The 26,389-nt window shown below is 36.9% G+C and overlaps 1 protein-coding gene across 3 annotated transcripts in view; it reads left to right on the forward strand.

Moving 5' to 3' along the window:
* The window catches only part of MET (MET proto-oncogene, receptor tyrosine kinase), a 114,866-nt gene that overhangs the window by 69,895 nt on the left and 18,582 nt on the right, over window positions 1-26,389 (forward strand). For 2 of the 3 annotated variants that reach the window (XM_027539596.1, XM_027539597.1), the window contains exons 5-15: window positions 123-296; window positions 5,114-5,274; window positions 6,919-7,021; window positions 7,133-7,269; window positions 7,923-8,084; window positions 9,043-9,142; window positions 12,672-12,890; window positions 19,776-19,922; window positions 21,153-21,309; window positions 21,503-21,643; window positions 24,815-25,045. In XM_027539596.1, the coding sequence (XP_027395397.1) occupies window positions 123-296; window positions 5,114-5,274; window positions 6,919-7,021; window positions 7,133-7,269; window positions 7,923-8,084; window positions 9,043-9,142; window positions 12,672-12,890; window positions 19,776-19,922; window positions 21,153-21,309; window positions 21,503-21,643; window positions 24,815-25,045 (1,732 nt within the window). The remainder of the gene's footprint in view (window positions 1-122; window positions 297-5,113; window positions 5,275-6,918; window positions 7,022-7,132; window positions 7,270-7,922; window positions 8,085-9,042; window positions 9,143-12,671; window positions 12,891-19,775; window positions 19,923-21,152; window positions 21,310-21,502; window positions 21,644-24,814; window positions 25,046-26,389) is intronic. The other variant, XM_027539598.1, reaches the window with a different exon arrangement.

Genomic DNA, 26,389 nt, shown 5'->3' on the forward strand with positions numbered 1-26,389 from the left:
AGTGGCATCTCTGTTAGACTCTGTAAAATTATATTTGTATGTATCTTTGATGTATTTAGTTTTTATTTAACAAGGAAACAAAACCCTCCTCTGGAAGCTCTTTCCATCACTTGTCTTCACAGATCACCAAGATCCCGCTGAATGGCCTGGGCTGTGAACATTTCCAGTCCTGCAGTCAGTGCCTCTCAGCCCCTTCCTTTGTGCAATGTGGCTGGTGCCATGATAAATGTGTGCGATTGGAGGAATGCTCCAGTGGAACGTGGACTCAAGAGACCTGTCTGCCAACAATCTACAAGGTAGGAGTCTCTGTCAACTGTCGTATGTGTTTTGTTTTGGAAAGCATAAATCCCATGGATTAAAAAATTCAAAATCAAAGTGTTCATTTGTCTGTGAGGCATCAGCCCAAGCACCACCTCCCTCCCTCCAGGTTCTCCCTTTAGGGTGTCTTTGGGCACAAGCCCCTGGACCCTGAACTTGAAGTGCGTGCTTCACACTCTCCTTAGGCAGTTGCTCTCCCTTAGCAGATGTGTGAATAGAAGAGTAGTGGCTAGAGAGCAACACTGCTCCGCATTTCCTCACACTGGGACCTGTTCCCTTCTGACCTGCCCATTCTGATTCCTCACCAGCTACTTTATCTACCAGGTGCCCAGACATAAGCCTCCATCATACATAGGGATCTAGTCATCATAACACAGAACCCTAACCTGGACCGTGCAAGCTAGAGGTCCAAGCCATGCTGGAGCAGGCAAACGGGGTTTTGTTCTTTCCAACGCATAGATGGTGGCTGTCTCATCATTGATGAGAGTAGAGGTTACTTCTCAGGGCAAGTTGGGAGGCAAGTGGATGGTGGACACATAGGTAGCTGTGTGCCTTCTCTCAAAGTTCATGGAAGAGAAGTAAAGACACAGCTGATAACCTCACTAACTTCTATACTCTGCAAGCCAATTCATTCTTTAATTCATTCCAGAAACATTTACTGAGTGCCTACCACACAGCTGTCTCTCTTCTAGACACTGGGGGGACATATTCCCAAACAAGACAAAAGTACCTCCTGCTCTTAGAAAACTGAGCTTCTAGCAGTGCACTTCAGCCATGATATTGTAGACACAGTCTCTCTCTGTTGCCTTGTTTGCTTAAGCATGTATTTGGTGCTCTGAAAATCTCCATGGCAATTTGTAAAAATTTCTTTCTTGATTCAAACACATTTTGCTTGAAGCTACTAACCTGGTAAGGACTCAGTGTGTGTTTTCTCTGCCTGCATGTGGAACAGTTGGACTTCGGTAATAATAAATGATGCATGTGAAAGAATCGAGTTAAAGATCTTGGTCGGTCGCCTGGTTCAAGCCCAAGTAAACAGAGTGTGCAAGTTAGAACAGGATCTGCCCCCAAGCACATGGCTGTTTTCATTTAGCTACGGTTTGGGCAAAGATTTGTACTGGGTGACTGGGTTTTAAACCAAATCATTTTCTGTTAGGTGTGACACAATTATTAAGCCTCAGCTTGATCAGCTAGAGAATAAACGAGAAGATATTACAACAAATTTAAATCTGTAGTGTTTATGCACTTTTTGTTTGTGTGTTTAATACACTTTTAAAACCACATGCAGTTTTATACTTTTAAAAACACATAGCTTTGGCAGTTTGAGACACCAGGAATCTGAATGCAGCTATTCCATGAAAGGCATGGGGAGTGTGTGTGTGTGTGTGTGCATGTATGCGTATGCAATTAAATCACAACAATTTCATTTCAAAAACAACCAACCTGCTGTTTTAAATAAAAAGCAGGTTGAGAACCTGTACAAATGAAACATCTAATTTTGACCAGTTTACCACCTTTTGTTATTAATATTTATGAAAGCTACATTAAAATGGTTAAAAACAGTAAATATTTTAGAATTTTCTGGAACTAGACTCTCTCATAATGTTTGAATCTCCCCTCCTCCACCTTCCCTAACTCCAGCACTCTAACTGGAAATTTTTAAAAGGTTGGGTTGTATCACACACAATTCACTGAGGCTTGGGCTGTACAGTTAGAAAGAAAGTAGTGCAGCTGAGTCCATAAATCCCTTTTGGTTCATAGTTGTTAGGAAGATTTCATGCTGCACTAGAGCATGACATTTAGCATTCTTACTGCAAAGAATAAGACAGATTATTCATCTTTTTCTTATCTGTCTTAAATGCTGCAGGCACAAAACCCAGCTAATATGTAGAGTTTCACTTTCCTATAAATGTAAGTCAACCTGCTTTTCAAGGTACATGATGTTCAGTGGCTGAGATTCTCTGCAGTCCCACGTATGAAATATTTCAGGAGTGCAAGCCCATTATTTTGTTTCAAGCATGTTATCTGATCTTGTACTTAAAGAGCAATGAAAATGCTTCAGAAAAGAAAGAGCACTTTCCAATATATTCTGAATTTATTAGGATAAAATTGTCATATCTTGTAGGATTAGAGTTCAGTCCCGTGAGACAGTAAAACAGTTTATTAATTGATCAGAAGACTCAGATAAGAAGCAGCAGTGATATCTTATGAGGGACATGAGATATTTTATCTCTTTTCTGCAGTACACTGCCACCAATATATTTGTGACATTTACTGAAGAGACAGATTTTAATTTTCCAAGGTTGTTGTTGTTATTTTAATTTTCTCATGTATTATCCTGATGGGTTTTGAAAACATGATCATTTAAATCATTTTCACCTGTTTAAGGACAATAGCTATTTTTGTGGCTATTTCTACCCTATCCAGACCCAGCCTCTGTGGCTTTATGCCGTACACTCATTTCCTTCTCACAGAGTTTCTCTACCCTCAGGATAACACAGTTTGCCAGCCCATTGTTGGTTCTGTCCCAGGGTGTGTAGTCCAAGACTGTGTCTTTCCTTTTCCCCCGGAAGAGTGAACGTTACCCCGTAAGCTAAGGCAGAATAGCTCAGTTGCCTGCCTCTAATTTTCAGCCAGGAGAGAAAAGCTAAGAAAAGCTGGCCTTTCAAATCCTGATGATCTCACAGAGGTTTTATATTCTTAGCACCCACATCTGTTGCCAGCACACCAATTGACCAACTCTCAGTGTCTTTTCTGAAATCATCACACAATCCCTTTGTCTTATATAGAAAGTGATGATGAACGTGGAGTGACAGACCTCAGTTTTTACATAGAAAGGGGAGATCTAGGCAGTGGGATCGGGCCAACATCAGCCTTAGGCAGCTGTTTTCAGTGGGGAAGACTCCTCATTAAAAGAGGAAATAACAGCTGTGTGCCTGCCTCAGGCTGAAGAGAGCCCTGGAGGGTTAGATGTCTTTTTCTCTCCTACTGAATTTCTAACATAATAATAAACAGATTTTTTTTCTAGCAATTCTCATTGGCTAGACATGGACGAGGTAAATTTTCATGAAAGGCACAACTGTATAATGGATTTCATGGGTAAAGTAGCTATATAAAGGCATTAGGCTAAGACTTTTACAGGGGTTTGACAACAAGGGTATGACATTGGTTTGCGGTTATTTACTTGGGAGGGATGGTAACATTTGCAGATTTGAATTTTGCTAAAAGCTCTTCTAAAGTGTAAAAGAATCACTTTTACACTTTCACTAACTAGTCTTCAGCAAATGCCCTTACTGATTTTTGAGTTGCCTGTATAGCAGTGCTATGTTTTCCCACCATTGTACTTTACAGCACAATTTACAATATGTCCCCCCAAAAGAGTATTTCCTTTCTCAATTGTCACAAAGCTGCTGAGGAGAAGCTTATTTTTAACATGGAAATTTGTTTTGTTTTAATAGTTTTAGCCTAAAAATAGTTGTCTTGTAGACTTCATAAGAGCCTAGTGCTATCTTATATCACAGTTGCCAAATTTTTATTAACGAATTTGTTTTACTTTTAATACACCAAAGATAAGCCTGCAATAATAAAAGGAACCTATTATTATGTAATACTGAGCCTGAAGTAAATAAGTCAATCCTAGAAATGAAATATACAATGATGCCAAAAGAAATAATTAGAAACTTTGCTATAATACAGATCACACTTGAGGCCCTCTCCAATTCTGTTTTTATCTATTTCTAACAGAATATGTTGACTATATTAAATGTTACATCATTTTTAGCTTGTTAACTAACCAGCTGGTATATATCAAATAGTGACTATATTTAAAGGAAAAAAATGGTAGTTAGTAATAAATGTGAATTAAGAATAAGTAATTATTAAGTAAAATAAGTTCACTTATTCATTTATTGATGCCTGGCACATAGCAGATGATTTATAAATAAATAGTGAATGAATAGGGGCGTCCCTGGTGGCTCAGTGGTAAAGAATCTGGCCTGCAATGCAGGATAGCCAGGTTCGATCCCTGGGTTGGGAAGATCCCCTGGAGGACGGCATGGCAACCCACTCCAGTACTCTTGCCTAGGGAATCCCATGGACAGAGGAGCCATGCAGGCCACAGTCCATAGGGTCGCACAGAGTCAGACACGACTAAAGTGGCTAAGCAGCAGCAGCAGCAGTGAATGAATGAATGGCATATATGTATTAAATACCATATACGTGACTGATATTCTGAAAGCTGTTAAATGCAACTGTGAAAACACTGGGTACAGAAAGAAGTATTTTTACTGCATGACTTTCTCCTCTGGGTGGGGAATACCATAGCAACAATATGCATGTAGCATATACCCAGCTGGTACTCAGAACAAGGCATATATTGGTGCTTGGCTTCTAGGACCCATGAAGGAGTTTTCATCAGAGTTCAATCTGGAGGCCCAGATTATATAAGCATATAAAAGTATGGGTTATATAAAATGTAAAGTTTGGGCCCAAAGTGTGTCTACTTCATCCCAAAAAGGCCTTTCATCCCCACCTAGGCTGAATTTGGCTTCTTTCTCATCTCTAAATTTTCTGAAAACAACTTGTTTCATCAACCTGACAGATAGTTTTAATGTTTGTTCCAGATACTCTGAGATTTGTGTCCCTTTTTCCTTCAGTGAAAATTCAGTTTTTTTAGATAATGGGAGAAGGAAGGATTTCAGATTCTTTGAGGATACGTATTTTGTCTGTCTGTTTTCCACACATATGAAAGATAATAATGTACTCGCTCTTTTTAAGTTCTATATTGTCCTTATAGGTTTTTCCAACTAGTGCCCCCCTTGAAGGAGGGACAACACTGACTGTTTGTGGCTGGGACTTTGGATTCAAGAGGAATAATAAATTTGACTTGAAGAAAACCAGAGTTCTCCTTGGCAATGAGAGCTGCACCTTAACCTTAACTGAGAGCACAACAAACATGTAAGGACCTAAAAACACTTGGCCAGGGTGTGGCTGGAAAACAGGTTTTAGTTTTGAATGAATACTTGTAAAACTTGCCCCAAAAGTCCATCTCTTGAGTTAAAAAATGTCTTGGCCCACCACTCCCCTTGTGGATTTATTTTGTTTTTAAAACTATTTACTCACTAGGATTAAGGAGGGAGAAAGTGACATTACTCAGATGAAGAAAAGAAAAATCTAGCATCTGGGAATTTTTCAACCATTTTTGTAACAACTCAAGAAATTGTCTGGGTAGATTTGAAAGTGTAGCACTGGCTGGAGTTGGTCCATCTAAAGTCTTCAATAGGGAGACTCTTTCCAACAGTTTTTTCTATAAAAATCAGAGAAGAGCTCAATATGGACCCTCTTTTCTAAATTCACTTTCTGAATCTCAGAAATAGTGAAGCGGCTGTATCACACTTTTGAGACTCCTTGTTTTTGATGAGTTTATATTTAGCTGATCTTTATTGACACTGTAATGGAAAGTTAAAGCGTTAGTCACTCAGTCGTATCTGACTCTTTTCGACCCCATGGTCTGTCCATGGAATTCTGCAAGCAAGAATACTGGAATGGTTTGCCAGAAAGGAGTGTATCTCATGTAGTCTTTCCCAAATCTCAGAAAATAGCAATGTTATCCCTATTTTACAAAGTGGTAACTGAAGTTCAGAAAGATAGATTAGTAGAGGTAATTCAGAGAGTAAAAGCTGAATAGGCCTTCAAACTCAGCTCTCTTGATCCAAGACCTGTGCCTGTTCTACTATATCCTACTTGTAACTTATATAAGATCTGAATCCCATAATGAACAGAGAACCCAGAAATTTTTAGTATGTAGTAACAATAACCAAACATTTGACGTTTTATAGTTTGACCTATTCTTTCAAGTGGTTATTTTATACCTACTAGAATTCCTTCCAGGGTTATGCAAAGATCTAAATCTACTCATCTTATTTTACTGAGGCCAAAACATCAATTAATGTCATACTTGTTTAGCTTAATGGCAAAAAAAATTCATTCAAGAAATCCCCCTTGTAAGTTCTTGCTCATTGCTTATAAATTAGAGCCTATAAAAGTGAGACACAATTCATCCTCATTTTTAAAAGTTTCTTAATAAAGCAAATTATACTTTTTAGGATTATAATAATATTAATTTAAAAGTAATTTTGTGGAAAGCCTATTTTTATTTTATCATTATCGTTATTAAATAAATGTGTATAACCACAAAAAGGCATCTTTTGACATACTTTGAAGGGGAGATTTCTGCTTAGTTGTAATCAGCGCATTGTTTTGTATGCTATCAAAATACCATTTCTATGAGTATGCCAAACATTATGCCTACAATTGTAGAGGATTAGACTGAGATTATTATGAACTTTTCGATTGGTGAGTTCTACATCGATGATGTTTAACATTTCCTGTTTTGTCTGTATGAATAATACAAGACAGTCAATATAAAGTTTAGCATAATAGTACAGAAATAGAGCTATACAATTTTCAGTCTTGATGCTTACTTGGAAACTCTGCTTGCTATTTAGAGTAGTCAGCTCACTATTTGGAGATAATAACTCTTAATATAAAACACCAAGCCAGAAAATGCCTTTGGACTTATTTAAAACTTCGCTTTTTCAGGTTGAAATGCACAGTTGGTCCTGCAATGAATGAACATTTCAATATGTCCATAGTTATTTCAAACAGCCGTGGCTCAGTAGAGTATAGTGCGTTTTCCTATGTGGTAAGTCTGGGCATTCATTTTCTCATGAACTAGGATATTAAATTATTACTTAATCTACTTAGAGTTATAAAATTGACAGGTTATTTTATTTTGTTTTTATCTCTTATTCAGGATCCTATAATAACAAGTATTTCTCCAAATTATGGTCCAAAAACTGGTGGCACTTTACTTACATTAACTGGAAAGCACCTAAACAGTGGAAATTCAAGACACATTTCAATTGGTGGAAAAACATGTACTTTAAAAAGGTGTTGTAGTTTATCTTTTGTTTCATCAGTCAAGTTGGATTAATATTTGTACCTAACAAATCAAGAAAATATTGTTATTTTGTGGCAAAAAGACAAGAGGTTTATTATTTACTGTCCTAACCTTTAAAAACTTCTTCCTTCCCGAATCCCTCTACTCCTTTTTGCTGTTTTTCCTACCCTTCCCTTATGGTTTATTAATTCCACTTGTAAGTTTGTCTTCCCATCCACCTTCTTTATTGTTATACTTAGTATCCCACCTATGCTATAAGCTGTGAGGTTCTGTTAATTGACAATAAACATTTCCATCAAGATTTACAATTAGATCAGATCACTTTGGGGTGGTGAGAGCCATGAGGGAGACTAGGTTAGGAAGTACGTTTCTGCTTCTTAAGAGATGGGAAAGCTTAAATCAAGTACCAAAACTTTAAAAATTGCTTAAAATCCCAAATAGTTTTAAGTTGGATGGCTTGCCTACAACAAAGCTAAGTCTGGGATCTAGTCAAATGCAAACACCCCACATTAAAAAGAGCTTTTTTCCCCCTAGAAATTCCCATTTAGGTGCTATTGACTCATGTCCTTTTTGACTTATGGATATAATTCTAATATATGTGTGTCTTATTAATGAAGATCCATTTTCTTAATTTTTTGTTCAGTGTTTCACATAGTATTCTCGAATGTTATACCCCAGCCCAAAGTGCTCCAACTGAGTTTTCTGTTAAGTTGAAAATTGACTTAGCCAACCGAGAGGTGAACAGCTTCATTTACCGGGAAGACCCCATTGTCTATGAAATACATCCCACCAAATCTTTTATTAGGTAAGTAAAAGTTTCTGATGGGTATAAGAAAATAATGAACTTGAGGGTGATTGGCTGCCAAATAGTCAAAAGGAAGATAGTTTTATTTCTGGATTTGATACTATTGCATTTCTTTTGAAGGATACCTTTCCAATTCAGGCGTGAAAACTACAGTCAGGTTCTGAGTACAATTTGACTTTATCAATGCTAGTTCATGCCATTTTATCCTAATCTAAATAGATTTCGTTAAAACAATTTAACTGAACATCATAGTATTTAAGCACTTATATTATGTACATTTTAATTCTTTACTAACCTTAGTGCCTAAAAGTGGAATCACCTTTTTCTGTCCATTTTACAGTGTATTTTTCCTTACCTAATTTACACACAGCTTTTCCCTATACCAGTGTGTTAATCACTCAGTCCTGTCCGACTCTTTGTGATCCCGTGGACTATAGCTTGCCAGGGTTCCTCTGTCCATGGAATTTTCCAGGCAAGAATACTGGATTGGGTTGCCATTCCCTTCTCTGTGAGATATTCCTGACCCAGGGATCGAATCCAGGTCTCCCACATTGCAGGCAGATTCTTTACTGTCTGAGCCAATACCAGACTCCCTCCAAATCAGTATCTCATTGGACCCATTTCAGTCTGCCTTATTTCTGTTATTTCAATCAGTCTAGCAACAGTAGTTAAATTCATTTTTCTCTGTTTTTTTTTCAGACAGGAAAAAATATTTCTTTTGTGTGTTTGGTGAATAAAAAGAAATTCATTCCTTCAGCTTAGGAAATAATGAATTTTTTAAATATTTCCAGGTTAAATAAGTTATTTCCAAAGAAAATTTACCACTGAACTTTCATTTGACTTCAGTTGTGGCTGTAACTTGTAGTTACTACATGTGATTTAATTTCATTTCTCTCTTAAAATACTTGATAGAGAAAGAACCTCTCATAGCTATTTTTCTATTTTATTTTGCTCCCAGTGGTGGGAGTACAATAACAGGTGTTGGAAAAAACCTGAATTCAGTTAGTGTCCTAAGGATGGTAATAAATGTGCATGAAGCCGGAAGGAACTTTACAGTGGTAAGTCCTCTACGTGATAGTTGTGCTTAGAACTCTGCATCTCTGCCTCTACTGCCAGCTTTCAGGGTACCAGAGACATTTCAGTTTTGCCTTTAATGTCTGCTATTTGTCTTACTTGCATGTAGTCAATAGGATTTTTTTAATTCAACAACTAAAAATATCTAGTCTCAGGCTAACATAAAACACACTCACACATAATGTTTAGACACAAATAATGATTATCAACTTGAGGCAGTGTTTTTTAAAAAACAGTCAGTACAAATGCAAACTACATCATCCCTGTCTTAGTCTGTTCAGGGTTCTATAACAAAAATACCATAGACTGAGTGGCTTACACAGCAAACATTTATTTTTTCTCACAGTTTGGGAAGTCCAAGACCAGGGTGCCAGCAGATCTGGCTTTCTGAGGAGGGCCCACTTCCTGGTTTGTAGCTGATTATGTTCTCATTGTATCCTCACATGGAGGGGAAAGAAAGAGTAAGCAAGCTCTCTTGTGTCTCCTCTTATGAGGGTGTTAATTCCATCATGAGAACTTCACTCTCATGACCTACTTACCTCCCAAAGGCCCCATCTCCAAATACCATCATGTGAGGGATTAGAGTTCCAAATATGAATTTGAGGAGGATGCAAACATTCAAACCAAAACATTTCCCTATCCTCCTTTTTATAATGCCCCATAGAACATCAACCTTTTTGGTCTAATAAAACCCCTGGGTAAAGCCCTTAATCTTGCCAAAGCATCCATGTCTTCCTAAGTGGTACGGTGTTTTCTTTCATATCCCTTCTTAACCATGCCTCTTGTCCTTTTGTTAGCATGTTATCAAATAATGAAAAAGAACATTAAAATACTTATGTCCTAGAGTGGGTATGATGTGTAACACTTCTTCACCTTTTTTCTTTTATTTGCAAGGTCCATCAGAATTTATCTGAATTCCTTCTTAAATTGACCTATTTTGTGCTCTGACAGTTTTGGGTCACATTGAAGTGGCAGTTTTACTTCAGACTTTAGGAAGTTTGGAGTTATTTTGAAGATTATATATTTTGTTGTTTTTCTCTGATATAAAATACCCATAATCTAGTCAGACTTGTACACGCAACTTAGGAAAGTTCTAAGTGCCCCCTCTCAGGCAGAGTCTTGATTGGGGAGGTAATAGATTGAATTACAGCACTTCCTTTTAGATTCCCATCCAATATTTCTTGAAGGCTAAGGCCGCAGTGTGCTTTAATTACAAAAACCAATTTGGGGCTAAAAATGTCAAGCCAAATCACCAAACAATAAGGTCATCTCAAATAAGATTTTTCTTGACCTTCTCAATCAGCCACATTGCATCACCTCTAAAGAGTATTATTAGATTTTTATAATATTCCTGAGAGATTATACTCTAGGGAGTCCCCATATGAAGTAGAGAGCTTTGAAACCAATCCCTGCACATGGCCACAAACAAAGTTAGAATACCACCACTATTAATTTAAAGGACATCAGTTCTCCACAACCAGGCATAGCAATTTTTCATTAACCAATAAAAATAACAATAACCCCCTTTGGTGTTGGCATGCAACTTTTTAAAGTAGAAGTCTGAGAAATTATTAGTTTATCTAATTCACACTGAGGTTACATTATTAAAATCATGCCTAAGATTTCTTTCCTCTGCCTCACCAACATTATGATGACATGTGACATCGTTCATTCATTTGTAATATGTAGTTTTTAAAAACCTCCTAGGTGTGACAAAGAAGATTGAAACAACAGTAGAAGATTAGAATCTTATCTGTTTGCATATCTGGAAATGTAAATTTTGTTATTTTAGCCACAAAGATATTAAATAGAACAATGGATTCAATTTGGACAGGAATGAAAAATTCAGTGGGTCTATTTGACTATTGTTTGCAAAAAAATCTCATAAAGAGACCTGTGTTCTTTCCATATTCCCTGATTCTTGTAGAATCTGAAGCTGACCATGATGAATTGAAGCCATTCATTATTTAACAGATGAAAACTCTTGGTCAGGTCTGATTTAGATTTACTGATCCAGCCAGAGTAAATTTCCAGTCTAACAAATTCAGATCATTTAAAATAAAAATATTGATCACCTTCTTAACAAAATGCATATTAATTTGTTAACATACATTATGCCCCAGAAGCCAGAAGTTTGTTAATTTTCAAATTTCTTGTTACATAGAAAATTATTGTAATAGCAGTAAAGTTGTTCATTTCCTTTTTTCAAGATCATAGGATAGCTTTTAGCATTGTAATATGAATTTGATACAAAACTAAGTAATATTTTATACATATTATGTCTGTATATCATTTTTCTTTATCTGCATATAGCACACATTTTTCAATAAAGAACAATTTTTTAATTATTTTTAAAAGAAAATATCAAATATCCAGTTTTGTTTGTGCTTTTTCTGTATATCCTGAGTATTTTTCTATTGTGGACATAAGTAATTGTTTTATCTCCAACTCTACTTGTCAAAGAAAAGGAAATCTAAGGGATGTTGTTGCTTGTTTGTCTTTTCCTTGGAGGGAAAAATGCAACCATTTAACCTTAAATGCATCACTTTGTGTTGCTGGTTTCGTCTAAGCACAATCAAGAGGAAACTACATTTTCCAAACTTCTATAAATCAGAATTACAAAGGGGAAAATTTTTAATGAAAGATGAAAGGACATGAAATAATGATAGCAGAACCTTTGTAAAATAGGATAGGAAAAGTTTGACCAATGTAGAATACAGAGTGAACAAGAAACCACACAGCATGGGAGTCATGTGAATTTTAGAGCCAGTGGTCTAGGATTTATGTTCTTTACTTTGCTACTCAGAGCTTTGTGACCTGGTCTGATGATATCAGCTCAAAAAGCTCTAGCACCTACCTCATAGGATTATTGTGAGAATTAAATGACACCAGCCTTGTAAAATATTTTGCACAGAACCTGGCACTCAGTAATTGATAGCTTAAAACACACTAATAAGATGATCTTGCTACATAATTAATTACAGTGTGAACCATATGGTGCTTGGCAGTTGACAAAGCACTTTACCTTGTAGTATTCCACACTGTGAATAACATTTTAATGTTAATTTCTAAATGAGGCAACTGAGTTTCCAAGTGAGGGCTTTGCCCTAATTCGTAAAGGTTGGTTTAAAGCTAAGATGCGAACAGGACTTAAATTGTACAAAGTTCAGCTTCCCACTCTGCAATAGCTGTTTCATAAGCAGCCACCCTCCTGGTGACTCCTGTCTTCTTAAGGAAGATAAAGTGACAGAGGAACGAGACAGCTTCAGATAGAATAGCTTACATCTTCCCAGCAAGTGAAGCTTTGTAGCTCCTTTAAGGCTGGATTGTTTAGATAATCTTACATCCGTCGTTTCCAGAAATGTGTTCTTCAATATTAGTGAGTTTTTAAATGGAGATTTTTTTTCATATAATGTATATTTTCAATTGATTGAAACAGTGAAATGTGAAAGTTGCTGTTGATGATGTCAAGCTGTGTTCTGTTTACAGTGAATAATTGGTGTCTTACTATAGGCATGTCAACATCGCTCTAATTCAGAGATAATCTGCTGTACAACTCCTTCAATAGAACAGCTGAACCTACAACTCCCCCTGAAAACCAAAGCCTTTTTCATGTTAGATGGGATCCATTCCAAATACTTTGATCTCATTTATGTACATAATCCTGTGTTTAAGCCTTTTGAAAAGCCAGTGATGATCTCAGTAGGCAATGAAAATGTACTGGAAATTAAGGTAAGAAATGCTTAAAATGCTCTCTTAAATCATCAACTTGCACTTAATTGACTTCATAGCTATGTGAATAAAATTGTTGTGCTTGGTCATTATCTTATATTACATTAGCTAATATCTAAGTTCTGAAAAGCAAATCTTTTGACATAGGACTAAAAGGTATGCATAATCATGGACTGCTTTTTAATGAAGCATTTAAAAATTCTTTCTTAATGTATATGATAAAGAGTAGTAAATGTAGGACACAAATCCTTTAAGTAAGTTGCCTGTGATTTATTCTTCTGCCGATGTTACTTACATATTTCCCTGGACACCTAAATGTGCTCATTACAACATAAAAGGTAAAAGTCATAAAAGTAAAGACATCAACTGTAATTCTGTACTTCCTTCTAATACTTGGAATTTTGCATTTGGGTGTGGTCACCTCTAAGCTGATTTATAAATGGAGCTGAATTTCCTCTACCTCAGGAATATATAAGCCTCTAAATATAATTTAATTGGACAATAACAAATCACCTTTTCTAAACCAGCCTGTTGCAAATAAAGAACACCAAAACCCCAGAGAGGTTACATGGTTTGACAAGTGATCAGATTGAGGCAGAACAAAGGCTAGAATACAACTCTTTTATGTTGCTTCAGTCATTTTTACCTCAAATAGTAATAAAAGAGGCAATATGATCAAAACTTTAATTATCTATAGTCTCAGTCTCTAGAAACAGCAAAATATTTATATTTCAACATGATGTTTTAGACATGCAGTATTTTTCCCCAAGAGATAGCCTGAATGCAAATATGAGCAAACACAAAGTAATAGGGTAGTCCTTGTTTAGATGTAATATAAATTCCCATAGATCATCTCCATATAAGTAAGAGTATGTTTTTACTAAAATTGTTCTGCTTTTTCAACAAGACTTTGTCTACAGCCAAACCCATGTACACATTCACACTCATACAAGTTTACTAACCTCCCAATTGTGTTTTGCACAATAATTAAGCAAGCCCAGCATGAAATTAAATGGAAGCCTGCTTCAGTGAACAGCATGTTTACCATAGCAAAGTTCTTTCATCTGCTTCTTTAATTAGTTTTAGAAAGGGAAAAAGAGCTTTTATCACTTTTTTTTTTCAATAAAATTAATCTAGTGTGACCTTTTGCTTTCAACAATTACTGTGTTTGCCATTTCAAAGATTCCATTTGGTTTTTCTTGATGAAAACAAAGGTTTATTTGCAAATACTTCTACACCCAGATAAATTCTATTTTTCTGTTCCTGTATCTGTCATGGAAGGATTAGAGAATAATGGTTCTTTATCTACCCTTTCTAATAGTCTTACAAGGAGGAGAAAACTCCTTTTTCTATAAATTACATACCCATTATTCAATGTCCTACAAAATTGTTGGACCAAGAAAAATATGATTTGACATCATCCTCAGCCTTTAATGCTATTCCCAACCTGGCCCAAGAGGTCTCTGGAAATAGACACAAGAGACTTTCTTTTCTTGTCTATATGCAGAATGACTCTTTTCTCTAACAATGGTCTATCACCTGTCATGTCACAGAGTGGCAATCTGGGGAAAATAGGAACAGTTTAGGGGGACTATTTTGGGAGTGTCATGATTTAGTCATCTCCCATATTTTATGTATATGTAAGAGAAAATCTAAGCTATACGAGAATCTTTGTGTCACAGCAGTTTAACCCTTTATCAGTTTCTAAAGTTGACCATATTAAAACCTCTGCCTCTCTGAAATAAGGAACATAAAGCAAGAGAAGAGAAAAGGTCTCTTCTGGACAAACAGTAAACTGTTTTTAGCAAAAGAAAGGGTGCTATTTTATTTCATGTTGTTCATGTTCAATTACCATTCAAAACATGAATGTGAAATATATTTGTGTTCCATCAGTGAAAGCACCATGGAGAGAATTGTATTTAGAGTGAGATTTGCTTCTTTTTGCCAGGAAGAGTTTTGTGCTGCTTAAGCAGCCATGCATATAAGAATTATTTGGCTAAAAAGAGATTGTGATAGTTTCCAGCCCTAGTTGTGAGAATTGCCTTAGTCAGTATTTAGCCCAGTGATTACACCATGGCCAAGAGGGTCAGTCAAGTTTGGATCAAGAGAACATAATAGAGACTAAGTATCGGTCTTCCTCAGCATGAATCAGAAACTCCATAAGGTGTGTGGTAGTTTGTATCGAAGGCTTAGGCACCAGTGTGGACAGTGGTCATCAGAAATAAACATCTTTTTGGGAGTACACATGAAGGCACAGTGTTCATGTCAGCAACAGCTCACGTTTTTGTGAAATTTTAGTTAACACAGTACTTTGACAAATATTGTTTCATTAGAGATTCGTGTAGACATATGAGGTTGGGAGGTCAGTGATGATTATCCCCCTTTGCTGCTGCTGCTGCTAAGTCACTTCAGTAGTGTCCCCCTTTATAGATAAGTAAACAGAGATTTAGAAAGATTAGATAGTTTGTCTTGGGTCACGTAGGGAGCAAACAGTATAACTTGGGCTCACAATCAAATTTCTTGATTCCATATTTGGTCTTCTTTCTATGGCACCCCACTCCAGTACTCTTGCCTGGAAAATCCCATGGATGGAGGAGCCTGGTAGGTTGCAGTCCATGGGGTCGTTAAGAGTCGGACACGACTGAGCGACTTCACTTTCATGTTTCACTTTTATGCATTAGAGAAGGAAATGGCAACCCACTCCAGTGTTCTTGCCTGGAGAATCCCAGGGACGGGGGAGCCTGGTGGGCTGCCGTCTACGGGGTCGCACAGAGTCGGACCACGACTGAAGTGACTTAGCAGCAGCAGCTACTACATTACAAAGCTTTGCATATTAACTTTCATTTAATGTATACCAAAATACCTTTTATAATAGGGAAATTTTCTATCATGTGGTATGTAGATGTCTATGCAATCCTTTAAGTAAAATAGCTCTAAACTCTTTACAAATACCTGAAAGTCAATTCTGATGAAAAGAAACCCGATATTTCCTAATTATCCTATTATATGACTTTTTATTCATATTTTGTGGAAACTAGAGAAACACAGTATTTAATGCTGGAACTAGAACTGCCTGACACTGCCCTGGGGCTATATCATATTCCAGAGCATATTGATATACATGGTAATAGAGATGCTTCAGAAATTCAGTTTGGAGAAGTTGATTAAAACATGAAAAGGAGCAGGAAGATCAGCTAAGTCAAGGAACAGGAACTTGGGCTATGATACTAGGAAGGAGCCTAAGAACAAAGCTCAGGTAGAGCTCACTCAGATGGAGGTCTGTGTCAGTGTCTTGGCATTAGAAGGATTTAGAAGGGAGAGTCGTTTGCTAAGTCCACTTCCTGCCCAGAGCCACCAGATTTTGTCTTCCTCCCACTTCTGGCTGATGAACCTGGAATTACAGGCCCAAAACCCATTCACAACCACTGTGAGGCCAGTTCTGTCTACAACAGGGTAGAAATGAAGGGCTCTTTTCTTAGAAGTCATTTGGCCCAGTGTCAAGACCTATTCTTATTGATTGTTTTCATAAGCTGACACTTAATCCTTGAACAATATAAGTTGAACTGCTCAGGTCCAACTTACATGCAGATTTTTTTCAATAAATACATACTACAGTCCTATGTGATCCAGCATTGAAAGAATCCATGGTTTCAGAACCTCAGATACAGAGGGCTGACTGTGAAATTATGTGTGGATTTTCAAATACACAGGGATCAGCACCCATAACCCCCATGTTATTCAGGGGTCAACTGTTTTTCTTTGTGCTATACACTTTAATATGCATTCTGAGGTAGGGGAAGCCATATTCCAGGGCTTATAGACAGCACCTGTGGTATCCTACTGACCCAAGTAGCCAGTGAAGAAGCCAGTTTAATTTTGGTTCCCCCAGTTTTTCTCAAATGACCTGGGAACTTTTCTCCCCAAATGCCTGTTAATGTCCGGTGCACTTAGTTTTGAAGCTTCCCATCAAGGTTCTTTGCCCTAATTCCCAAGCTGAGGAGGCTCATATTCTCTCGGTAAAGTGTAAATGTCCCTCTACCACCACCTCACTGATTTTTCTGCTGCCAGCCTCCCTGAACCATGGCTGAGTCCTACTGCCATCCCCCTACATGGCCTTAGCTGACTTGCCCAGATTCAATATTGTGACCACCTGGACACGTGAAAACTTGTAAGATCCCTTGTGTAATGATATTATTTTTCAAGTCCTGCTTCTACTCCTATCTACTTTGTTCTTTAACCAGCTCAGACATGGGTTCCCAGGCCTGAGTCCTAGGTAGAAACATGTCATACCTGGCCAGAGTTGCAGAGGAAAGGGCAAGAGACTTACTAATATGACACATTAGGAGTAATAGTTTTTTGACTTTAAAAATGTATTCATTTTAACATTGCAGTGAGAAAAAGCAACTCTTACTCATCGTTATATTCTCAGTAACTAGCATTTTGTCTGACTCTTTGAGACCCTATGGACTGTAGCCCACCAGGCTCCTCTGTCCATGGGTTTCTCCAGGCGAGAATACTGGAATGGGTTGCCATTTCCTTCTCCAGGGGATCTTCCTGACCCAGGGATCAAACCCGCATCTCCTGCAGCCCCTGCAGTGCAGGCGGATTCTTTACCACAGGGCCACCGGGGAAGCCTAATTTTGTATCAAATGGAATTGATTTGCTTCAAGACCAAGTCTCTTCTTGAACCTTAGTTCTCAATGTGTAAAGCAGTAATGACAATAATCTCTACCTCAGGAAAGTGTCTTTACAGGATAAAATGAGATAATTACAAGTCTAGATTGCTCTATATATGTAAGGGATTGAAGACCAGAAATCTCCTTTTATATTGCTTTATTTAAAAACCTATTGGACTTCCCTGGTGTTCAGTGGCTAAGACTTTACATTCCCAGCAGAAGGCCTAGGTTCAATCCCTGATCAGGGAACTAGATCCCATGTGCTACCACTGAAGAGTTTGAATGCCACAACTAAAGATGTCGCATGCCAGAACTAAGACTGGCACAGCCAAATAAATAAATAAAAACAAAAAAACCTTATATATAATGACTGAAAGGTCAACTAATCCAACTTTGTTCTACTATTTATATTATACTATTTAATAATAGTTAATATTAAATAATAAAAAGTAAATAAAATTTCTAAACATATACATTTTTTTCCATAGCTTGATAAAGCTGTTTTTTTTAAATGACAAAAACTAGCCTATACCTTCTTTTTTTCCTCCTGATTCAATCCTCTCTGTTATATAGTAGTGGACTTCCAGTATCACATTTTCTATATCTTGGATTGTAGACTTTTAAAATAATCACTATGCATACAAAGCTGATAGTAATTTCTAACATAAGAAACTAATCATTGTGCATTTCTTAGGAGGCACAAATGAGAAAGTTTTGTTGTTCAGCTTTGTCATCTGTTTTTGTTTTGGAGATGCTTTTATGCAACATCCTAGGCAACCCTGAGCCTAAAGGAGTACTGGAAATGTAGATGCAGTATGTTCATCCCTTCCCCCAGCCTTCATCATTATCTAAGCTGGCAAGACACGTTTTAGTCATTCCCTCATAAATCAAGCCCTCCAGCTCTTTAATCTCTTTCCTTTGTCATTTCCTGAATTCCCTCCAATATGTGGTCCAGGGCTGTCCTCCTCAGTCCTAACCAACAAGTTGTCATTTGAAGCCACAAGGTGACCTGTTAGATTTATGTGCTTCTGCATGGACTTGCCCTGTGTGGCTGACCTGGTTCAATGGAGTACGCATACTGCCTCTGGAAGTATCGTAAAGATAGAGTTTGTCTATATCAATTTTTTTTTAAACTTCAAATTCATGTTAGAAAGAAGAATTTTCTTCTAACTTTTTTTCCCAGGATATCTTACCTAGCACTCTTTCGAGATCTATATGAGGCAATATAAGACTAGTTTGTCAGGTATTAAAGACCATGTAAAATAAAGTGGAAAACAAGGTAGCAGTACTATAGTTGTTACTGGCTGCTCTTTGTCCCTCAGAAAAATACAATTATGTTTTGATATCTTTGTCCTCTGACTAATGGCTTTTTAATAAATACTGTAACCATACTCATTAAGTCTTCATATGAGAAATTGGACCTCTGTTTTCATTTCTTTCCCAAGGGTAATTATTGGTTTCTTAAACAAAACAGTGATATTTTAAATGCATAATGGTGACTTCATTTAACTAAATATGTCAAATTGAATAATGTTTTTAATGTCCTCATATAACTATATAATTGTTCAAAATAATATAATCATGCTCTCATCATAATGAGGGTCTTATGGCATCTTACAAGAATGTCTTTAAAAGTGGATTCATTTTGTATAGGATTCAACGGTCAAGAAGAATGAAAAGAAACTGCCCAACTCAAACACCAAAGAAATACATTGACTTTTATATCCATACATCAAAATCTCTGGAGATGGGACCTGGGCATCAGTATTTTATATAAAGCCCTCATTGTGATTCTAAAAATGAAGCCAGAGCTAAGTGTCTCTGCATTAGGCAGCTCAAACTAAATCTCTAAATTATTTCCCTTTTGCCAACCATCAGTACTCCCTGAAAACATTAATAAGTTGATTATGAAAAAGACATCATTTGACCTAAGGGTATGAGTCAAGAATCTCTCCTTTTCTCTAAAATCCAATTTGATGGAAAAGCTAGATCCTATGATTCCTGACTAATTAGTACCCTGAAATGGTCACTCTCTATTTCAACCATCCAAATCCCCATGAAAATGAGTGTCAGATAATCATGTGCCTTGATAAACAACATGGCCTGTGTTTGCAGTATATTTATATTCCTTCATAATTGTTTGCATTCCTTCAAAATTGTGAAGTGTTAACTAGCTCCTTTTTTTTTTTTTTTTTTTTTTTCCTTCTAGGGAAATGATATTGACCCTGAAGCAGTTAAAGGGGAGGTGTTAAAAGTTGGAAATAAGAGCTGTGAAAATATACACTCACACTCTGAAGCTGTTTTATGTACGGTCCCCAGTGACCTGCTGAAATTGAACAGCGAACTAAATATAGAGGTGGGATTCCTGCTTTCCTCTCATGATGTAAATAAAGATGCCAGTGTAATTATGTCACTTGCAGGCTTAAAATAAATCATTAAAGCTCATTTGTGTGTAGGCTTTAGCTCATCAGTTCAGCTTGATTCTTAATTGTTATTTTAGAAATAGTGATGTTTTTGTTGCACTGTCTCCTTCCCAAGCTTCAAAAGGTAGGTCTCAAAAGTCCTTGCTGGCTACACTCTTCTCCATCATGCCACACTCTTGCTGAAATTTGCTGTAATCCTCAGGAGGGATGAGGACACATTCAATGGTGTCTTTTCCCACCTCTCACCACCCTAGGAGGCCAGAGCCAACACAGTACTGCCAGCCACAGTGATCTCAAATGCATAGTCCCATAAATAAAAGAATGTGTATACACTGGATGAAGTGAAGTAAGAAACTATTTTATAGCAACCCTTTTCATATAAACAGCTATCTTCATTCCTTTAAAAGGCTGAGTAATATTCCACTATGTAGATATACCACATTTTGTTTACCCAAATATATGTGGTTTTTAAAGGGGTCTTGAAGTTTTCAAACAGTTATGAAATGGGAACATATAAAAAATTTAAAAATAAAAAGCTAAATCATGAGATCAGAGTTTGGAGTTCAAATGGACCATAAATCCAAAAAATCATACCGTGTTAGAGCTGGAAGGAGCATCAGAATTTCTTCTGTGTATCAAAACAAAGCAAATAAAACTACTCTGAGATTTTATTATCCCATAATAATAACATAATTATTCACTTCTTATGGGGAGTCTCCTGTGCCCTCTACCCTATCCTCTAGGACAGAATTAATGTTCTGTTGTCTCTGCTTCTTACAATATGTTCGTACTTCTACAGTACATATCATCATGAACTATAACCATTTATTTTATTTTTTTTAATCATTTACTTTTGTGTTTGTGTCCCTTTCACACTTTAGTTCCTCGTGGTCAGAGACTGATTTTTATCTTTTTATTCCTAGTACCTAGTTATAAGCACAAACAGCTAGGCATCATGTAAGTATTTCAGTGATTAGTAGCCCCTAATTATTTGAACACTGAACAAGAATTGAAGAATGTCTTAATACTCTGGAGGCAATTATTCCACTTCTAGAACAGTAATAACCAGGTATTATTTTGAGCCTAGAGAGATTATAATTCAACTGTGTAGTGTATTTTGTACATATCTTGGTTAATTTCTGACTTTTATTTGTCATTTGTAGTGGAAGCAAGCAATTTCTTCAACTGTTCTTGGAAAAGTGATAGTTCAACCAGATCAGAATTTCACAGGATTGATTGTTGGTGTTGTCTCAATATCAATAATACTCTTACTGTTACTCGGGCTTTTCCTGTGGCTGAAAAAAAGGAAGCAAATTAAAGGTGCATAATTTTTTTATTGTCTGTTTTAAAGGCGTTGCCTTAACAATACAATCATTACAGTTTAAAATTGTCATAGATTCATGTGTGTGGTCTTATGCAATCCATAAAAGCCATGAGTTCTGGTCACCGGATCAAAGTCTATTGGGACCCATGATAGCCAAGTCTTTAACGAGGTCTTTCTCTCTCTTTTAAGATCTGGGCAGTGAATTAGTTCGCTATGATGCAAGAGTACACACTCCACATTTGGATAGGCTTGTCAGTGCCCGAAGTGTAAGCCCAACTACAGAAATGGTTTCCAATGAATCTGTAGACTACCGAGCTACTTTTCCAGAAGGTATACTTCAGTTTATTTTTCTGAAAAATACCTATACATACACCTCAGTGGGTTGTGGCAGTGTTGTTTATTTTTGGTTTTGCCTTTATATTTTTATAAAAATATAAAAGAAGTAGTCACCTCTTCTTTGGCCAAAGAAGTATTTAATTTGACACAAAGTTACATGACTCTTATTTTTAAATGAACTCATATATGAGATTTTTTAGAGTCTTTAAGCTCTATTCTCACAAAAAAGTTCATTTTAAAAATCATTTGAGCAAAGGTAAGCTGTTTATCATCTCAGTGCAATGCTAAGAAACTGTGAAGCTCTCTTTAACAACCCAGGAAGAGTTAAGATACAAGACATATTTATTGAAACAGAAGTTGGTACTGCTATATTTTTTTTTACCTGCTGATCCTCAGACATTTAAATTATACCTTTAGCACTCCTTTTAAGGAGTCTCAATGAACTGTTAGCACCCAGTCTTTTATCCACAGCATCCCAGGACTTGAATTTATTTTGAGTCTTAACCAGTGTGTGCTTAGTTGCTCAGTCATGTCTGACCCTTTGTGGCCCCGCCAGACCCCTCTGTCCATGGGATTTCTCAGGCAAGAATATTGGAGTGGGTTGCCATTTCCTTCTCCAGGGATCTTCCCAGGGATCAAACCCAGGACTCCTGCTTCACCATCGGAGCCACCAGGAACCCAGTTATGCTGTTTAAAAAGGAGAGTTAACATTAGGCCTAATAATTGTCAGATTAAGCACAGTATTTCACATTGTTTTATTTAAACTCTCCTGGTAAAAGCAGAATGTCTGTATTGTATCTGCTCCATTATCTTTAGAAGTTACAGGACGTGAGTCAAGTACAAGCATTTTCCTGGTTGAATATTTACCACTGGACAAATAAAATGAGTCACAGATTGTTGAAGATACTGCAGAACTTAGAAGTTGCTCATCAAAACAAGTACAAGAGCAGTGAGGCACTTAACATTTTAATTTTTTCAACACTTACTGCCTCTTACTTTTTCAAGTTTATGTTAGTTCTACAGATGCCATTAATGTCTTTTCCCACATGACTCCATTCACCTTTAAGAATCCAGGCTCTTAACAACATGGGAAAATCAAATCCAGTTTATAGTTTTGAAATGTAGACCTATTTATTATTTTTTATTCACATTTAATGGCTCAAGTTTGAGATCTTTAAAATTAACAAGTGACTCTTTTGAAGAAGTATACTTAATTTTCCTTCAGCCTCTTTGCTCACCAGACCTCTGTCATCATTGCTAAGGAACTTGAGTTTCATCCTCTTTCCTACAGTGAACCTACTCCTTGGAGACATGGAAAAGTAAAATAGGCAAAAGAAGGTTACCCAGAGAAGAATGAGGAAATGCACAGCCAGTACCTAAGAAAGAGGCACTTAGAGAGCTTCTCTCTGTGTGTGTGGTAGGGACAGCCTCTTTATGAGTCTTTTCTGCAGACTTAGAATACACTGTGTGTCAAACCAGAATCACACTGATGGTTTGTGCACATGTTTGAACTTAACGGAAAGGTCAGTACAATTTCTGTGCCAGAGAACTTTTTCTTGTGCCTCATCAAGGATTTCCCTCCATCTCTACACCTCTGAGAATTTAGAACCCTAATCTTTAGGTGCAAAAGTTTGAGAAGTGAAGGCAGAGAAACTGAGTTTATAGTTTCCATCATCTGGCTCATCTGCATTTCCCCCCTAGGAAGGGTTTGAAAATCCTGACTCTGGGATTAAAGCAACAGACACCCAGCTAGGCTTCTTCCATCCCTCATCCATCTAACATCTCAAGCACTCCCCTAATGTTCTACATCCTTTAAAGAAGGATATAGAATGCATCTGTCTCATTTCTAGCAAATGATTACTATAACTTACAATTTTCATAACTACAGGTGATCCCAAAGCTCTTCTGGAACCACTGCTGAGTTTACTGCTCTGGCCAAATTGATGTAGTACCCAAACTGTCCAGTGTGGCAAACACTAAACATGTTTAAGTGGGTTTAAGAATAATCAGAGGTACCATCAACTTTCTTTTTATGCCGCTCTCTTAAGTTCTCATTCTCCTGATCATTTGCAAGCAAACAATATTTTCTTTTGATGCTAATGAGGACCCTCCCCCCACATAGGCCTCCCTTCTCTGTGTTATATACTAATACATTTCAATACCCAACCTAGTTTATCTTCAAGTCAGTTGCTTCCAATATAACACCCTCTCCTTGACATATATGGATTCCCATTGGAAAGGGCAAAGCAACTGTTGCCTTCTCTGCCCTATTTGACATTAAGAAATGTGCTCTCAGCCCCACAATTTCCTACCTAGTAAAAGGGAACCTTGCCTGAGACTCGTTATAAAGATCAACTTACAAGGAATGTTGATGTGATCCCTTTCCAAGTGCCCTCTAAGCAATGAGGATGGCACACCAACCCAGTCCTTAGCTTCCCTCTAAACAAGGATAATACTAGATCTGCTGCCGCCACCACAGGATGGAAAACTTACCACAAATATGGAAAGTTTTCATTTCTAAAAGTTTAACCATTACACATGTCTAGTTGTTTGTATGTATGTGTGTGTGTGTGTGTGTGTGTGTATATAGAGAGAGAGAGAGAGAGAGGAAAGAGAGAGAGAGAAAGGTATATATTTCATTATACATATTTTTCTTTGACCAGGAATCCACATTTGAGCAATACTAATTAATTCCATTAATAAACATTAGTCTCTCAAAAGGCTTCTTTTTTCCTTTTCCTAGAGTTCAGTTGAATTTTTGTGGGACAAGGCAGTTGCTTGACTACTTTTGCCACTTTTCATTCTTATGAGTATAGAATGTTAAAAAACAACCCTCAAGCTTGACTTTTGCTATATAAAAGAAAATGTCTAAGGAAATGAAAAGGAAAAAACCAACTTTCAAAGTTACTCCTTAATGTAAGAAAATCAATAAATGTTTTTTATAAACACATACACACATACCCATATCTTTTCCCAATTTACTATTTTATTAGATCAATTCCTTTGTAAAGGTTTTTCCTAGCCTCATGTAGTGATACAATAATTATTTCTTTACATTTACATTTAAATTTTGATTTTGTTATTAATTCAGTTTGCTTCTCCTGTTGCAGTCCCCACTAATTGAGGTTTTGCTACTGTCTCTAATAATTTTGCTTAATCTTGCAGACCAGTTTCCTAATGCATCTCAGAATGGGTCATGCAGACAAGTGCAGTATCCTCTGACAGATCTATCCCCCATCTTAACTAGTGGGGACTCTGATATATCCAGTCCATTACTGCAAAATACCGTCCACATCGACCTCAGTGCTCTAAATCCAGAGCTGGTCCAGGCAGTTCAGCACGTAGTAATTGGGCCGAGCAGTCTGATTGTACATTTCAATGAAGTCATAGGAAGAGGTAAGTATTTCCACTCAGCTTTTTGTTAAACACAATTTTCCAGTAAGCATTTTATCTTCTGCCTTTACAGATTAGGAATGAGACAATGGTGAAAGCAACTGACAGAGTAGTGATAACAAGTGCGCTTGATTTCTGTTCTGCAGAAATACAACCCTGCAAATCACATCCATGGGGATTTGCCCCTGTGCATGGAGACAACTTGATAATCACCCAGACATCTTACTAATGAATCACATTCCTTCCTCACCTTTTTCATAATGACAACTATAATTTCTTGAAAGTGCCTTTTACTTCTGTCTAAAAATCATTCTATTAAATTCTAATATTTTCACTCATATCTCCTTCCAGTCTTTCTTTACCCTGAGAATATTGACTAACTCTATGAAGTCCTGGTTTATAGCAGTTTGTACACTGCTGGACAGCATCAGGAGAAAGGGAATTTATAGCCTTCCCTTGATCTGAAGCAGTATACATCATCTCTACAATGCACTCCAATTTCTTTATACAAAGAGGAATGAATATTTGTATTAAGCCAGCCAGAGCAGCAATAACAGCTAGCATATACAGTACTGGAGGAAATATTGAGCAGGAAAAGAAACCAACCAGAAGCCAGGAAATGAAATCCACTGTTCCCTTTTTTTTCTAAAAAGGTTTTACCTTTAATACCGAATGGCTTCTGATCCTTTTATTCAGTATGTGCTGCAAGAGATAGCACAGATGTCAGCCAGCATGATGCAGAGGAGGCTGAAGGGACATTCACTAGGCCTTCCCATTTTCCTGTGATAGCATCAACACATTCCTCTATCATATACTCCAGATTTTAGTCCTTAGCATGCTCCCCTTCACAAATAGCAGCCTCACTGTTAACAGACATCTTTCACATCAGAGTAATACATAGTTCTTTTACCAGTCTATAAATCTCAGTAACTACCAGTTTTAGAATGTGTGACTAAACTAATTATATTCTAATTCTACATATTCTAAAATTAGTATTTTGTATTTTTATCATGAAAGGTGCTAAAATGGCAGTTATCTCTCTTATAAAGTAGTAATATGAATGATTCTGTGAATACTACTGTTTATTTATATGCTTTCCCCAAGAGAATGTGAGCCCTCAAGAGTGTAGGTTTTATTTATTCATCTTTGCATTACCAGAGGGTAGACTAATGCCCAACACTCACATGCTAGGCACTTGGGGAGTCTTAGCCAGCTGGATGAATTTCTTAATGACTTACACAGCTATCAGACATTTGGAACCTCTGGGGAAAATTACTGCCACTGGATGAAAGGCTACCATTGGGAAAGTGATGTGGCTAAAACCAGAGAGAACTGGATGAAATGACT

Source organism: Bos indicus x Bos taurus, chromosome 4 (genome assembly GCF_003369695.1).
Source record: "Bos indicus x Bos taurus breed Angus x Brahman F1 hybrid chromosome 4, Bos_hybrid_MaternalHap_v2.0, whole genome shotgun sequence".
NCBI classification, from domain to species: domain Eukaryota; kingdom Metazoa; phylum Chordata; class Mammalia; order Artiodactyla; family Bovidae; genus Bos; species Bos indicus x Bos taurus.